This window comes from Hemibagrus wyckioides, linkage group LG17, assembly GCF_019097595.1.
Source record: "Hemibagrus wyckioides isolate EC202008001 linkage group LG17, SWU_Hwy_1.0, whole genome shotgun sequence".
NCBI lineage: Eukaryota > Metazoa > Chordata > Actinopteri > Siluriformes > Bagridae > Hemibagrus > Hemibagrus wyckioides.
Window position 1 is genome coordinate 3,055,705 of NC_080726.1, and position 17,500 is coordinate 3,073,204.

Sequence of the window (17,500 nt, forward strand, 5' to 3'; positions counted from 1 at the left end):
TTAGCCTAATGTTTTGTCCTATATATACACCAGCCCTTTGTATCTGTCTTTCTCAGTCATTGTTTTTAATTTGCATGGTGCGGTTAGACGCCGTTGTTTCCAGGTTCCCGTGTTATAGTTTTTGTTACTCATGTAGTATTTGTCCAGTGTTTTGTTTAAGGCTTTTAGTTTTGTTAATAAAGCAGCGCTATAAGTTTATCCTGCATGTGGGTCTGTTTATCTGCACGCAGGCGATCACAATTACCAGATCCGAGAGATCTGAGTTCGATCCCTGCTTCACGTGGTGACCATTACACATGTGTTCAGATCCCAATCATCTGCCTCTGCCTGGGCCCTTGAGCAAGGCCCTTACCCTGCAACTGCTCAGTTGTATAAATAAGATAAATGTAATTTGCTGTGGATAATGGTGTCTGGTACACACCCTAGCATTTAAATGTAACTCAATCTGAATAAAGTAATCTGGTTCTCAGGTGTAACTAAAGAACAGAAGTTTCCCATTATAATGATTAGTACCTCCTTTTGTTAAGAGATATATACAAACACCAGACCCTGCTATACCCACAGCTAGTGTTTCAGTGTGGTTACCAGAGAAACCAATTTGATTTCATGACTTCTTGTGGCAAAGCATCTCCTGAATGTGTCCTAGTGAAAATTTCCCAGCGATCTTACTGTTCAGATACAGAGTTGGTAAACTTCACTGAAATAGCAGGAAAGAAAATCGGCATGTGAGGACAAACATCTGCACACTTGCCTTATTTATATTTTCTAGCATGTAAAAGACGTTTGCCTGCATTACAATCATCCAGCATTTGAAATGAACACACACCTAAAGTAAGGCATTTTCTTTTAGCGTACTAGGTATACAAAGTATACGCAACCCCATTGTGTATTATTTCTTGCACACAAAAAGTAATTTAGGAAATAACATAAATCAGGATATTGTTTGAAATAGCACAAGCGAAAGAAAGGCTCGGGAAAGCTAAATCACCTCCTGTCTCTGCTCAGAAACGGCTTTGTTTCTCTACCAAAGGAAAAAAAATCCTTGCTTCCCCTGAGCCCATCTTTCAACAAAGCAACACTGAATTTAATGAATGAGGTGTGGTGCCAAAGTGTGTGCCGAGGCCCTGCGCTACTCCACTTCAGAAGGACAGACTCCATAGAAAAAGAAAAAAAACCCCGCACAGACAGAGTGCAGTTCGATGAAAGCCCACACTCTGCTAACACACCCTGCGAGAGGATGGGATGTCATCGCTAATAGAGATTCAGCTAAATGCATTTCCAAAATGCTGTACCGCATTTCTTCCTGTTACAGTGGAAATGGGGTCAGGAGCTGAAAACAAAACAAAAGACGACTCGTCTGCTAACGGAACGTTCGGAAAGTCATTTCTTATATATTTCCTTGGAAATGTAGCAAGACGGAATTACCGTTACAGCCCTGAGGTTGATTATTGTCCTAGAATACCGAATAAAATTTGCCATACATTTTATCCTTTTAGAGTTACATTTAAAACTGTGGAACATGCTAGTTTCTGTCATCACTTTATGTTATATCAGCTTGTTACATTACCAAGAAACTGCTCTAGACCAAAGAATTAACAAAAGAACTTCCTTAAGGTTCTATACAGAACCCTGGGGTTCTGCACTTGGCCAAAATAACCATTTGGAGAGAAATTAATATAACTTTGATATTAAAATGCTTCTGAGAAATATTGAAAATATTTATAGAAAAAATAATAATAATTGATTAAATTAGTGAAATAATTCTGAGATGATAAAAAATAAAATAATAATAATAATAATAATAATAATAATAATAATAATAATAATAATAATAATAATAAATCTTTTTTTGATGAACCTTTAAATTCCACACACCACATATAAAACAATCATCCTTTTATGAGTGCAATGAATGTAGAAAGCACTGACACTGGAGACTCCTTCCTTAAATACAAAAAACAAAACTCCTTACAGAAAACTTCATGGCTGCTCCCTACAAGTGTGAAGGGTCGCCATAGGGGACTAACTGGTCCACAAAACAACTTGGCACAGGTTTTACGACGGATGCCCTTCCTGACGCAACCCTCCCATTTTATTCTGGGCTTGGGACCGGCACTGCATCCAGTGGCTGGGGTGTGGGCAGTGGCTGGGAATCAAACCTGGGCCTTTCACATGGAAGGCGAGAAACCTACCACTGAGCCACCAGCGCCCTAAAAAACTTCACTGTATCATTGATTATATTTAAATTTGTTAAATTACAGTGCAGCTTATTACTGTGAATGAGCAATTAATACAGACATGAGTTTAAGGGCTTCGGTATTATGTGATGCTCAATAATTAATGATTATTTATTTATTCATTGTCTATACCCGCTTATTCCTAGGACTCCTAGGGTCACGGGGGTCTGCTGGAGCCTATCCCAGTGCACATAGGGCGAAAGGCAGGGGTACACCCTGGACAGGTCACCAGTCCATCACAGGGCCACACATAGACAAACAACCACACACACACTCACTCACTCACTCACTCACTCCTATGGGCAATCTAGAATTACCAATCAACCTAATGTACATGCTTTTGGACTGTGGGAGGAAACCAGAGTACCCAGAGTAAACCCACGCAGGCACGGGGAGAACATGCAAACTCGACACAGAAAGGCCCCAGCCTGTTCGACTCCGGGATTCGAACCCAGGACCGTCTTGCTGTGAGGCAACAGTGCTAACCACTAAGCCCCCGTGCTGCCCCTTATTTATTTATTTAATTCATGATAATTAAAGTACATATTGTACTTTATATTGTCACAATGTCAGATTGTTCTGTGCCTCTGACTGAAAATACAAACAAAAACACTCAGTTAAGCATACAGTGTATACAGTATAGGGTTCTCTGAATTAAATACAGCGGAACCTCGACATATGAATTTACTTGGTTCTTAAGGTGAAAATGTGTATTGAAATGAATTTCTCCACAAGAAATAATGTAAATGCAGATAATCCGTTCCAGCCGCCCAAAAATATATCCAATATTCCCAATACTCAGCGTATGTAAACTGTATGGCTGCTTACAAAGAACTGACCCAAGCCAAGCATTTCATGTCAAGGCTCCTCACAGGAAGTCGTGCCACCAAGCTTGGGCTAAAAATAGAACAGACCACCCACACCACCAATCTGTCACCAAAAAAACACCAGAAAAATCACCTAACTTTTGAACGCATGCCGAAGTTAACGTTGGTATTGTGGGTTTACTCTTTCCATACAGCTTTCTCTGACTGAAAAAAAATTCGTAAACCCGCTTCGGTTGGCTTCGCTTGGTTTCCCCCTGATGCTAACAAGTTTTGAAAGGCTCCCGGACGTACTCACTAACTTAGCCGGTGTTCGGTTTGGTACTTTGTATGCCGAAAATGCTTTGTATGCTGATGCAAAATTTCAATTCTTAATTTGTAAGGGAGGGCATTCGTATGCTGAGGTTCCACTGTTAGAGTCTTTTAAAGCACCAGTGCCATGTGGAAACATTTGGGCCACATGTTTGAACTAATCAGAAGCAGTGCAGAACGGTGCATGGTTAATATTCAGGGCTCGGCTAAGCCGTGTTATCTGGGTCATAAAAGCCATCCAGCACCCCGCTGCCACTGAAGCTGATTTATACCAGCTCCTGCCCCTCATATGCATATCGTTAAGCATCGTAATTATTCCTCATGACGAGCTGATGTATCTGCTCGCCTTTTGGGTCATGTGATGGCGTTTATGAGAGCGTGGTCAACCACGCCGGTTTGGGAGTGAGCTCACTGGAGACGTTACAAAGCTCATAAAGCATGCTGGCTGATAAAATATACTTAAATGAAGCAGACCGTATTCATGGCTGCTTGTACATAAGTGCTTTTTAGCTTGAGGGGTATGGGAGAATCTGAGTTTATAAGAATTTTTACTGTGCAATCGAGTAAAACAATGACGTTTGGCGTAGCATATTAAAACTATACGATATTGTACAACACAGTAGAGCCATAGTAACACTGTAGTATTACAAAATATATTAAATCCATATGGTACAGTATAAACCACAGTATAGAGCAATATAAACTCAATGTATGAGAGCTACATCCTTCAGCAACCTAGCATAACATCACAATGATGTACAACACCGGATTCCCCCCAGGAACAATTTAAACCTTTTTTTTTCTCAGTGTATAGTTTATACACACTCACACTGTTACGCCTTTTTCCCAGCAGACGCATGTTTTCAACACCTCTGTTAGGAAAAAAAAGTAGTCGTGATCTCTTTCTTCTTTCCCCGGTCTGTCAGGAGAGCGGGGAGTGAGGCAGCGTGGTGTAGAGATAAAGGGAAATAGTCTGTTTGCTGAGTAACACACTGGCAGGGAGATGCAGTGGATTAGGTTGAGGCCTTCACCTTCTATTCCCCTAAATATATCTGTACAGCGAGGTGTCAAAGCCGGCAAAGCTAGCGCTCCATCACGCCACCGAGAAAAGTGCATCTCGTAGCTCTCTCAAGCTTGTCTCCGGCTCAACTTCACAACTTCTCTGTCTCTTTTTTTACCCGCATCTCCTTTCATATACTGCTCACGTTCACAGATACTAACCTCCTCTCTTTCTTCACCTTCATCATTTTTCACAAATCTGTTATCTGCACTCTGATTTGGGGAGGTGTTCCCTGAAATCAAATCCCTCACCAGTAAGGGTAACAGTCTGGAAAATTACAGTCGGAAAAAAGAGCATGAAACATGTCAGCCATTTTGACGAATACATATACTATACTGTATACTCCAGCCTTCATGTAAAGCTATCGTGTTTTTTTTTTTTAACTTCCTCCTTCCTGTGACGGGAGAAGAATAGACTCTCTGTTTCCAGTCGTGCGATGTCATACCCTTCATGTGTCCGCTATGACAGACGGCTCATAAAACCTTTTCAATGCGTTGTAAAAATGGAAATGACTCTTTCTGGATGGAACGAGGAAAATAGCTGAACGTGAGACTTGTTCCAATTTTTGCTGGGTGGTAATATAAATGTGATGCACTTCCAGTTCCTGACTCTATTTTTCACTGTGTTTCTCTCTCTCTCTCTCTCTCTCTCTCTCTCTCTCTCGGTGTTCATTACATTCCTGTTTTTTCTCTCTTCCCAATTTCATAACCTTTTTTAAAATTCATGGACTTTTCTTATCTCTCCTCAATTAATTTTAATTCAGTAATGTTTGGCCCTGAACAACGTCTTGAACAAACTCGATTTAAATTGAATGCACTCATTTTCACGAAGGTATGAGGTGTGTTTTTGGCAGGGAGTGATGGCCGTCCTCTCCTTCAAACATAAGCTTTGTTAAAGTTTAAATCTGTCAAATGATCTCATGGGAAATATGTAAGGGTGATGTTCATCCCAGCCCCTATCATTAACCTCGACCTTCATAACTTTTCATACGATCTTATACGAGTCGTGTGAACTGACTGGTAAATTCTGCAAGAAAAAAAAAAAAAAAAAAAAAAAAATATATATATATATATATATATATATATATATATATACATATATTTCAAACTATATCTCTACATGCTATATGTACATAAATACGCATAAACATTTGTGAATACTGCCCTGGTAAACATTGCTAACGCAACCATAAAGCGATAAGATGAAATTTGTCGCTTTTAGATTAGGAATCATTGGCAAGCTGTTATTTCCGTTGTTTTATCTCTGACCTGCATGTGGGTTTGAGCTGTAATTTGATCTGCACTCGGATAAGGATGCTGTGATCTCCCTCACAGAAGGAGCTGATGCATAATGGACTTTTTTTTTCTTGCCTGATTCTGAAGGTCAGTTGGATTTTTCTCTTTGTCCCAATTCATGCTGGAGTCCAGCTAGGGACTGATTGAACTGAATTAAACTGCTTGAAATGGGGGAAAAGATGGCTGAGATAAAAAACAAATTAAACAGTTATGCCTCTAGTGGAGTAAGACTGTGAGCAAGTAGGATTGAATAGGATTCGCAAAACCGTAAAGTACCATGAAAAATATTTCACTTTACCCGGAGTTTTCAATGGTAGTGTAGTATAGCCATGATGTACCATATTAAATAACAGTATACTATAATCATACTGTACCAGAGTACTACCCTAGAGTTCCACTGTGGAAAAAAAAGTAAAGTTATAAAAAACATAGTATAGTACAGCATAGCATAGTGTAAAGTACACTATAGAGTGTAAATTGGTGTTAAACCATAGTGTATAGTGATGTATAGTCATGATGCACTATTGTTAAATGACTGCATACTCAACTATGATCATTCTGTACCAGAGTAATGTCACAGTGTTCCAACAGTATAACCACAGAGTCTTAAAAAAACACATACTACACAGTAATATATAACCAGAGCATTGTGGAGTAAACCACAGAGTTGCATAGTAAATATAGTATAATTATGGTATAGAGTAAAAGTATAATATTTTGTAGTAAAGTATAATATCCTGTAGTACGGTATATTATAATATAGTATGATGTACCACAGGAAACTATAAATCACAGAATACTACATTATAATCATACTGTATCACAGTATTTCCATTGTCTTCCACTGTGAACCAAAGTGGTATTATAAAAAAAATAGTATAGTGTAGTATTACCATTAAGTCCCATAGTACAGTATAACCGTGGTATACCACAGTAAAATAGTATGATTATAGCAGGACCAATGTATTGTGTAGGACACAGATAAAGTACCATAAAACCCGTGGTGTAATGAGAAAAGTATAATATAGACGTGGCATACTTTAGAAAAAAGTCACAGTACTGTACAGTATCCTGCCTATATTATACTATACTACTGTACACTATACCATAGCACACTATTACACACTATACTGTACAGTACCATGTCTATCCTATACTATACTCTATACTATACCACACCACAACATTATATGCTATACTATACCTTACTATACCATGCCTATACTATACTGTACTATACTATACTATACTACTCTACACTTTACTACACTGTACTGCACTATACTGTAATATACTACACTGTACTGTACTATATTGTACTATTCAATACTATACTATACTAGGGCTATAGTATATATATTATACTATATTACACTATGTGGCACAGTTGTTATATTGTAGTACTGTATAATGTATAAGTGTGAATTATAAAGCTCTCTACTGTTTAGGTTTGCAAAATTATATATATTTAGGCAGACACATGAAACTGTTTATGTACACTAAAAATGGTTACATACTGCTTAGGGGTTTACTTCCTTAAATATTACAGCTGTCTCATAGACCTTATGGAGTGGACGGAGAATCTCACCTGTTACCGAGCTGTCTAAGTTGTCCATGCTGGATCCAGGTGTGTGTTCGATACCCCGGAGCGGTGGTGGTGACATCTCATAACCTTCGTCTTCCTCTTCCTCCTCCTCATCGTCCTCATCCTCGTCAGGGAGATCTGTCTCGATGTCGGACATGAGGGTGCTGGACATGTAGCCTATGGGAGGAGCAGGAGCTTGAGGGGGATACGGGCCTCCCTGCATGTGCCTGGGTAAAATAAAACACATCACCACACACACACACACACACACACACACACATATCACACCAAGCCCAGACATTTCCATATTTGAGTGGGGGCTCAGACAGGATGTCAGCCAGAGACAAAAGGTGTCAAGAGACGCAGCGAGATGAATGGGAAACATGTAGAGGAGGAGGTATCTGTCACAGCAAATTTGCAATTCCTGGAACGCTCCACGTCAAGCTTCAGATGAATCGGGACAATTCGGCTAATTCAACGTTGCCGCGCTTCGCATGCTAACACAATGACCCCCGCTAATTGCAGCTGAGGAGGATACAATACCAAGCTCCACAGGCATGCTAGCATCGTAGCTGTCACCTCCTAAACAGCCAGGTCCGCTGACAGGCCCAGAGCGTACATGTTAGTGTGTACGTGAGTGTCAATGCGAGCATCTTTGATGTGGCTATGCCTAGATTTGGGTATAATCACGGGCTCTTCCCTGTTGTCAAAGATTTACTTGAAGCAACGTAGTCATTACTCAAGAAACATGACATTTCCTTCTTGACAAGCCGAGCCTATTCCCCGTGAGGGAGCGCAGAAATGAACATGTGCCAGGTTTCAGGACTGAGGGACAGGATGAAGCATGTGGCTCATTTGCTTTGCATGAAAGCCATAAAAACGCAACGCTGACATGCACCAGAGAACTATTTTAAATAGGGTCTTAGCATTTATTCCAGCCCTTTGATTTCCTTTTTTTCTGTTTCTCCTCCAGGTCTGAAAAGAAAGTTTGGAAAATTAGCCAGAGGATTGTGATTAATTGGTTTTGCCAGGAAGTTAAATGTTGTGGTTATGCGGCTGAGAGCAGTCTGTATTTAGACATCCAAAGAACTTTTTTTCTTTTTGCTATAAATTACAGTCTGGACCTTTGCATTGAGTTCATATTTCATTTCAAAGCGCTGTGCCAATGCTGCAGACGGAGGAGAGAGAAAAAAATAAAGGAAATGAAAGAAGGAAAAAAAGAAAGAGAAGACTGTACATAAGTAAATGTAGTAAATAAAAGAAGAACAAAAGAAAGAAAAGAAAGAGAGAAATGAAATGAGGAAAGAAAATGAAAGATGGAATGAAATACACAAAAAAGGGAAAAAACTGAAGAATTATGAAAATCTGAAATAATAAAATTAAGTAAATAAATGAAAACTGGTAGAAAGAAAGAAAGAAAGAAAGAAAGAAAGAAAGAAAGAAAGAAAGAAAGAAAGAAAGAAAGAAAGAAAGAAAGAAAGAAGGAAAGAAAAATAAATAAAGAAAGAAAAGAATTGAAAACTGAAAGAATCAATTATATAAAATGAAAATAAATGCTATACTAAATTAAAAGAGATAAATGGATGAATATAAAGATATTTTTTCTCTGTAATTTCATCAGACTGAAATAATCAAATATAATATTCTTGTATAATATTTTGTCTATAAGGTCAGCAGGTTTTTGAAGGGAAGAAGGGAAACCCTGAGACAGTGCTTGGCTCCTCACCATGTCTGCTTGGCCATGTCCAGCTGGTACTGCCTCGCCAGCTCGTCCAGATGTGCGTGCAGCATGGGCTGTGTCTCGTCTCGAGGGGACGGGGTCAGCGTGGCCGTGGACTGTTTCCCGAAGGACATGGCCGCAGGAGACGATGCCACGCCGCGGACAGGCGGAGTCGGGACACGCTCCTCTTCCTCCTCCAGCTCATCCTCCACTCCCTGGTGAAGGTAGGTCTGCACGGGCAGAGGGTGTCCCCACCCATCACTGTCATAGCTACAGCACAGAAAACACACAGGGATGATATGGAGTGAACGAGGGATGATAAAGAAAAAAAAATAGATTCATGAAGATTTACTTCAGCCCTCTTCGGAAAGGATTAGTTTTAATAATCAACAGACAGTATATAGAGTTCCTTCCTTCCTTCCTTCCTACTTTTCTTTTTTCCTTCTTTCTTTTCTTTCTTCTCTAGTTCCTTTTCAATATTTCGTTCGTTGGTTTGTTTGTTTGACTGTTCCTTCCTTCCTTCCTTCCTTCCTTCCTTCCTTCATTTCTTCCTTTTTTAGTTCCTTCCTTCGACTCTTTCTTCCTTCCTTCCTTCCTTAGATTCTACTTTTTTTCAATCCTTCCTTCATTAGTTCACTTTCCTCCCTTCATTCGTTTGTTAGATCTGTTTGTCCTTCCTTTTTGTTAGTTCCATCCTGCCTTCATTAGTTCCTTCCTTGCATCCTTACTTGCTTAGTTATTTCTTTCAATCCTCTTCTTCTTTCCTTTTTTATTCTCTAGTTCCTTTTCAATCCTTCCTTCCTTCCTTCCTTCCTTCCACTCTTCCTTCCTTCCTTTCTATCTTTTTTCACTCAGGGTATGAATGTTGCTGAAACGTGTAAACCATCAGTTCATCAAAATTCTGAATATTCTTTACTATACTTTACTGAGGCTGAAATTTCCACAAAGGAGTCCACAGAGTTCTGAGTTATTTTTTTCCTCCCAGCAGGACGATGGCTGTCGAGCGTCTTGCCTTTCCTAACACTCCGCTCCTACACGCTGCACTAATACACACCATAAAGCCGACGCTCATTAAAAGAATTTGTCAGTGCACAGCCCAGAGGACATAACAGTTTTAATCTGAAGCCGTTAAAGACACGAGTGAGATTTACAGTGCAGAAGAGTCCTCATTTGCCAGATAGCCTATTAAGCTGGATGACTCTCCGAGATGGAAATTAATGGGGTTGAAAGGCAAGCACACCTCTCCAGCAAGAGACTTAAGTGCTAAAACCACCCTGAGGTTTTTGAGTGCTACACACACACACACACACACACTTCTCTTAACGCAACAGGAAGGACTAATGACATAAAAGAAAAAGTAACCTGTACAGGGGTGCCAATAATTTTAAACACAGGAATTTTTTTATTCCTGTGCATGAACAAGGCTGGCTTTGTGTCTTACTGTGGTTATTATTATTATTATTATTATTATTATTATTATTATGATTATTATTATTATTATTAGTCTTTTAAAATTTCTATAACACTGCAATATTGCTCAAGAAAGAAAGGATCAAGGATCAAGAAAGAAAGGAAGTTCATTTGTTTGTTCTGTCTTTCCTTCCTTCCTCCCTGTGTTTGTCCTTCATTAACTAATTCCTTCATTAGTTTCTTTGTTCCATAATGCCTTCCTTCCTTCCTTCCTTCCTTCCAAAGCTCTTTTGTTTGTTCCTTTCTTCCTTCCTTCTAGTCATCCTTCCTTCCTTCTATCTTTACATAGTTCCTTCTTTCCTTCCTTTAGTAGTTTCTTCCTTTCTTTTTTTAGCTTTTCCTTCCTTCCTTCCTTCCTTCCTTCCTTCCTTCCTTCCTTCCTTCCTTCCTTCTTTGTTTTATTAGTTAGTTCTTTCATTAGTACTTTCTTTCCTTCCTTAATAAAGTTGTAACATTAATACAGATAGAAAATAGAACAAGAAGATTAGTCAGTCAGTGAATCAGTCAGTCAGTGAATCAGTCAGTTAGTGAGTCAGTGAGTCAATCAGTGGTTCAGTCAGTGAGTCAATCAGTGGTTCAGTCAAAGATTCAGTCAGTGAGTCAATCATTGGCTCAGTCAGTGAATCAGTCAGTGAGTCAATCAGTGAGTCAGTCAGTGAGTTGTCAGTGAGTCAATCAATAAATAAGTCAGTGGCTCAGTCAGTGAATCAGTCAATGAGTCAGTCAGTGAGTCAATCAGTGAATCAGTCAGTGAATCAGACAGTGAGTCAGTCAGTGAATCAGTTAGTGGCTTAGTCAGTGAGTCAGTCAGTGAGTCAATCATTGGCTCAGTCAGTGAGTCAATCAGTGAGTCAGTCAAAGATTCAGTCAGTGAGTCAATCAGTGGTTCAGTCAAAGATTCAGTCAGTGAGTCAATCATTGGCTCAGTCAGTGAATCAGTCAGTGAGTCAATCAGTGAGTCAGTCAGTGAGTTGTCAGTGAGTCAATCAGTAAATAAGTCAGTGGCTCAGTCAGTGAATCAGTCAATGAGTCAGTCAGTGAGTCAATCAGTGAATCAGTCAGTGAATCAGACAGTGAGTCAGTCAGTGAATCAGTTAGTGGCTTAGTCAGTGAGTCAGTCAGTGAGTCAATCATTGGCTCAGTCAGTGAGTCAATCAGTGAGTCAGTCAAAGATTCAGTCAGTGAGTCAATCAGTGGCTCAGTCAAAGATTCAGTCAGTGAGTCAATCAATGAATCAGTTAGTGAATCAGTGAGGTGGCTCAGTCAGTGAGTCGTACCCTCCTCCTTCATGGTGCTCGGTGCTGTAGTGCTCCAGCTCGGTGCCCGGTAGCGGGTGGACAGGAGGAGGAGGTAGAGGGACGTTTGCCCAGCTGGAGCCATTCGTCTTCGTGGGTTTGGCTCCTACTTTGGTCTTTTTCTTCTTCCCTCCTTTTCCACCTAAAAACAAAACAGAAGAATAAAAGAAGATCAGATGTGATCATCGACATGTCCTGGTGCTCACACACACACACACACACACACACACCCCTCTGAATCCCAGGGCTAATTCGAATTTCACCGTCTTGTGACACCTGAAATATTTTCCCCCTCTTTCGCTTTATCTCACTCGGAGTTTATCTGCACTTCAAGGCACCAGCTTTCTGTCACAACAGCACTCCTGAGGCTGGGCCATGAAAAAGAGGCTTTAGAGCGAGCGACTGATTGAACTCTGAAGGTTTCGAAAGAATAGACGAGACGAGAGACAGAGAAACAAACGACTGCTGCACTGCGTCCTGTCCTCCTCCTCCTCCTCTCCTCTCTCAATACCTCCCATGAAAGGAGGCTGAAATCCATCTGCTTTCCGCCGGGCCACGGCTCTGATGGAAATCTGCGCAGTTTATTTCATTTCTGTTGCCTTTCAAATATGACAAGAGCGAGCAGAAAGAAAAGAAAAGAAAAAAATAACGAAAAGACAAGAGAGTGCAGCGCAGACGGACAAACAGGCTGAATTTCATCACTTTGCTTTTAAAAAGGAAAAAAATAAATAATAAAATATATATATACACTATATTGCCAAAAGTATTCGCTCACTCGTTCAATATGACGTCGGTCCACCCTTTGCAGCTATAACAGCTTCAACTCTTCTGGGAAGGCTGTCCACAAGGTTTAGGAGTGTGTTTATGGGAATTTTTGACCATTCTTCCAGAAGCGCATTTGTGAGGTCACACACTGATGTTGGACGAGAAGGCCTGGCTCTCAGTCTCCGCTCTAATTCATCCCAAAGGTGTTCTATCGGGTTGAGGTCAGGACTCTGTGCAGGCCAGTCAAGTTCATCCACACCAGACTCTGTCATCCATGTCTTTATGGACCTTGCTTTGGTCACTGGTGCACAGTCATGTTGGAAGAGGAAGGGGCCAGCTCCAAACTGTTCCCACAAAGTTGGGAGCATGGAATTGTCCAAAATGTCTTGGTATGCTGAAGCATTCAGAGTTCCTTTCACTGGAACTAAGGGGCCAAGCCCAGCTCCTGAAAAACAACCCCACACCATAATCCCCCTCCACCAAACTTTACACTTGGCACAATGCAGTCAGACAAGTACCGTTCTCCTGGCAACCGCCAAACCCAGACTCGTCCATCAGATTGCCAGATGGAGAAGCACGATTCGTCACTCCAGAGAACGCGTCTCCACTGCTCTAGAGTCCAGTGGCGGCGTGCTTTACACCACTGCATCCGACGCTTTGCATTGCACTTGGTGATGTATGGCTTGGATGCAGCTGCTCGGCCATGGAAACCCATTCCATGAAGCTCTCTGCGCACTGTTCTTGAGCTAATCTGAAGGCCACATGAAGTTTGGAAGTCTGTAGTGATTGACTCTGCAGAAAGTTGGCGACCTCTTCACACTATGCGCCTCAGCATCCGCTGACCCCGCTCCGTCAGTTTACGTGGCCTACCACTTCGTGGCTGAGTTGCTGTCGTTCCCAAACACTTCCATGTTCTTATAATACAGCTGACAGTTGACCGTGGAATATTTAGGAGCGAGGAAATTTCACGACTGGATTTGTTGCACAGGTGGCATCCTATCACAGTTCCACGCTGGAATTCACTGAGCTCCTGAGAGCGACCCATTCTTTCACAAATGTTTGTAAAAACAGTCTGCATGCCTAGGTGCTTGATTTTATACACCTGTGGCCATGGAAGTGATTGGAACACCTGATTCTGATTATTTGGATCGAATACTTTTGGCAATATAGTGTATATATATATATATATATATATATGCTCTTTGAAGGGATTTATTTATTAAAGAAAAAAAAAATACAGCTTTACCTCTGACTCTGGAGACTCCTTCCATTTACGCTAAATAAAAGGCACAGTGTAGCCTTTAGTAATAAAAGGTGTTGAATTTCAAATGACTGCAACTTCAGCATTATTATTATTTTTATTTATTTATTTTTTGTATCTAAGCGAGCGTCTATGACTGAAAGGTTTCGTCAGAACCAGTTTGGACCAGAATAGATAAATTAGAACAGTGCTCAGTTCATAAAGTAGAACTTATGTTATTAGACAGACAGACAGACAGACTTAAATGTGGGATCCTCTAGATATCTGTGTATTTATATCCTAGACATGGTCATGTGACTAGAACTGAGACACTGGAATCATCTTTTAAAACTATTAATTATTTAAACTATTATTTTAAACTGTCTTCTTCTTCTTCTTTTCATTCTTTTTCTTCTTCTTTTTTTTCTTTTTATACTTATAATTCTTCTTCTTCTTAATATTTTTTTTAGCTGGTCAACTAATGAATATTTGTTTGTTTGTTTATTTTTTTTTTTAGATGGACGCTTGTCAGATCTCGTCCTTTGCTACAGTGATGTCCAGTCTTTCAGCAGTGACCCATCAGGAGGCTGATCAACTAATTTACACTTTCACAGTAACGACACACACACACACATGACGTGAAGTGTGTAGCCATGAAGAAAGATCTGAATCCAGCTTTAACATGGAGGTCTTGGAGCTGTAGAGGTGTCAGGATTGATCAGGAGACTGATTAACGCGTCACACCTCACCGCTTAACTCTGCATGTTTCTCCTGCGGTGGCTGCAGTCGAGCGGAAAATAGCTTTCCCTGACATAGCCGAGTCGGAAAGCGGCACGTGCTGGAATCTGTCATCTCCTGCTTTTCGGCTTGCGAGCGATCTATATTTGCTCTCGGTGGATAAAACCTTCGCTTTCGGGCGGCGCTGCTGCATGCTGAGGGGTTTTTTTTAGAACTGGGACATTTCATACGAGGCCAGAACCCCAAAAATCTTCACCAGACTGCTCTGGATGTCATTAAACGTAAAGTTTCTGAACTTTTTCTTTCTCTGAATCTCATTTTGACCGTGAATGTGGTTATATTTTTTGCCCTGTCGCTATCGCCGTGTTAAGTTATGCTAATCGTTCTCAGAGCTAGCTAGTGCTTTCTCCTTTAGCTGGATTTTTGCTCTCATTCACTCCCCATGTTCCAACACTGGCTTATTAACGTCACCAAATTCTGGATTGTGGAATGTTTACATTTTTAATATGATTAAAAAAAATCACACCTCATTTCTGATCGGATGAAATATTTACTCTCAAATGTTATGAGTGAGTGAGTTTCTCTAAAACTCTTTTCTTCTCCCCTCAACTCCTTTCTCCTTCCCTCATTCCCCTTTCCTTTCTTCTTGTCTCTTCTCGTCTCATCTCTTTATCTCTCCTCTTCTCTTCTTGTCTCTTGTCTTCTCTTCTTGTCTCGTCTTCTCATCTCATCACTTTATCTCTCTTCTCTTCTTGTCTCTTGTATTATCTCAACTCTTTATCTCTCTCTCTTCTCTTCTCTTCTCTTCTCTTCTCTTCTCTTCTCTTCTCTTCTCTTCTCTTCTTGTCTTCTAGTCTCATCTCTTTATCTCTCTTCTCTTCTCATCTTGTCTCTTGTCTTTTTGTCTCATCTCATCTCTTAATCTCTTTTTTCCCTTCTTGTCTCTTGTCTTCTCATCTCATCTCTTTATCTCTCTTCTCTTCTCGACTCTTTTTGTCGTCTCCTCATTTCATTTTGCCATTTTATCTCTCTTCTTCTCTTCTCTTCTCTTCTCTTCTCTTCTCTTCTCTTCTCTTCTCTTCTCTTCTCTTCTCTTCTCTTCTCTGGTCATTGATGTGTGATTGTGTGGATTTGTGTTTATTCAGTTAGAAGAGCATTAGTGAGGAGGTTCTGGGGTTCAGTCGGTGTTCCAGTTCAGTCCAGTGGGGTCAGATTTAGAATGCAGGACACTCCTCATCTTCACGTATCTCGGGAGCTTTGTGCACAGACACATTGTCTTGTGGAACAGCTTCAAGCCTATTAGCTCCACAGCATCCACAGACATTGTGTGTTTCAGACTTGGAGAATGTGGGTGTGATGATCAGGGGTGCACAAACATTTGCCCATATTGTTTCATATTTAGACTTTTTATAAGGCGCTTAGGTAGAGTCTCTCTGTACTTTTCCCATCTCCGGAGACACGACCAGAAAGAGATAAAAACCGGAGGAGGAAAAATCCGATTTGTCATGTGATGTTTGTGTTGCGCTCTATTAGAGAGCAGAGTTCCTCGTTGACGGAGAGCTATTGTTCCGCCGGCGCTCAGGGTTGAGTCGAAGGTGTCAAAGCAAGATGAATAAAGCATTCGAGTAATAAAAAAACAGCAACGGGCCGGAGGCGCTAGCGGCTAGTGGCCGCGGTGGAAGAGGAGTGCGGGAAGTAATTGAGTTTCCTAATCGTTCCTCTGGGCGACACTTTGGCTTCGGCCAATAAATGGAGGGACAGTGTGATCGCTCAATCACTGCCTTGCTTCCTCTGTCCACATCTCTCTCTCTCTTTCTCTCTCCCTCTCTCTCTCTCTCTCTCTCTCTCTGGTGAACATCAATATTGCAAGCAGCACACTGCAGAAGATCTCGGCCCCGGTCCTGAAATTATAGCCGACGCCAGCAGGAAGCGAATTAACCCAGAAGCCTCGAGACCAAACCGACTCTAAAAGGCTAAGATTTGGAAACGAAGGACACGTCTTTAGTTTGTCAGTCTCTTTTATTAACCGAGTTGAACGGAGACGAAGGTGCAGAGGACACGTGTGTCAAAACACGAGACAGAAGCGAAAGAATTTAACTGAGTATTTCATGCATTTCAACAAGCAAAGATAAGAGCCATGAGAGCAGGACACGTGGCGTTTTCATCCACCGGCTCTATTCAGCAGCTCTGACATCTGAGTTTTCACCTCTCCTTTCATTTCCCTGCCTTTCTTTCTCTCCCTCCCTGCTTTCTCTCCAGCTTCTTCCAACAAATTGTGACTCACGCTTTCAAATCCGTGGCCTACTTACTGAGATTCCTGTCTTCAGAAAATAGCACTGACTTCTTGTGTATGAATGTGTACAGGGTTTATTTAGCTCAAATATGAACGAAATATAGACACTGAGAGGCAAACTCTTCCTTCCTTCCTTCCTTCCTTCCTTCCTTCCTTCCTTCCTTCCTTCCTTCCTTCCTTCCACCCCTCCTTTTTCCCTCCCTCCCTCCCTTCCTTCCTCTTTTCTTCCTTCCTTCCTTCCTTCCTTCCTTCCTCTTTTCTTCCTTCCTTCCTTCCTTCCTTCCCTCCTTTCTTTCTTTCTTTCTTTCTGAATTCTTAAGTTCTGGATTCTAAACCTCTGGACTCCAAAGTTCTGGATTCTGAGTTCTGGAATCTGATTTCTTGACACTGAGTACTGGTTTTTGAGTTCTGAATTCTAACGTTCTGGATTTTGAGTTCTGAATTCTAAAGTTCTGGATTTTGAGTTCTGGACTCTAAGTTCTGGATTCTGATTGGTCAGAAGGTGTCACCCAGAGACGCTACACATAAAAATAAGTAAAGCCTCTCAAGAAACAATGAATAGGAGATTTCTGAAGAAATGTGAAATCTAAAGATTTCTGTGAGGTTCTACAGTCTCACACTCACACTCATGGAGACTTTTCAAGGTTTCTTCCTCATGAGTTTCCC

At 40.9% G+C, this 17,500-nt stretch overlaps 1 protein-coding gene across 11 annotated transcripts in view; it reads right to left on the bottom strand.

Moving 5' to 3' along the window:
• robo2 (roundabout, axon guidance receptor, homolog 2 (Drosophila)) overlaps positions 1-17,500 on the bottom strand; it is a 229,083-nt gene that overhangs the window by 7,886 nt on the left and 203,697 nt on the right. For all 11 annotated transcript variants that reach the window (XM_058413726.1, XM_058413734.1, XM_058413730.1 and 8 more), the window contains 3 exons: positions 11,781-11,940; positions 9,040-9,303; positions 7,317-7,540 (listed from right to left, as the gene is read on the bottom strand). In XM_058413726.1, coding sequence (XP_058269709.1) covers positions 7,317-7,540; positions 9,040-9,303; positions 11,781-11,940 — 648 coding nt within the window. The remainder of the gene's footprint in view (positions 1-7,316; positions 7,541-9,039; positions 9,304-11,780; positions 11,941-17,500) is intronic.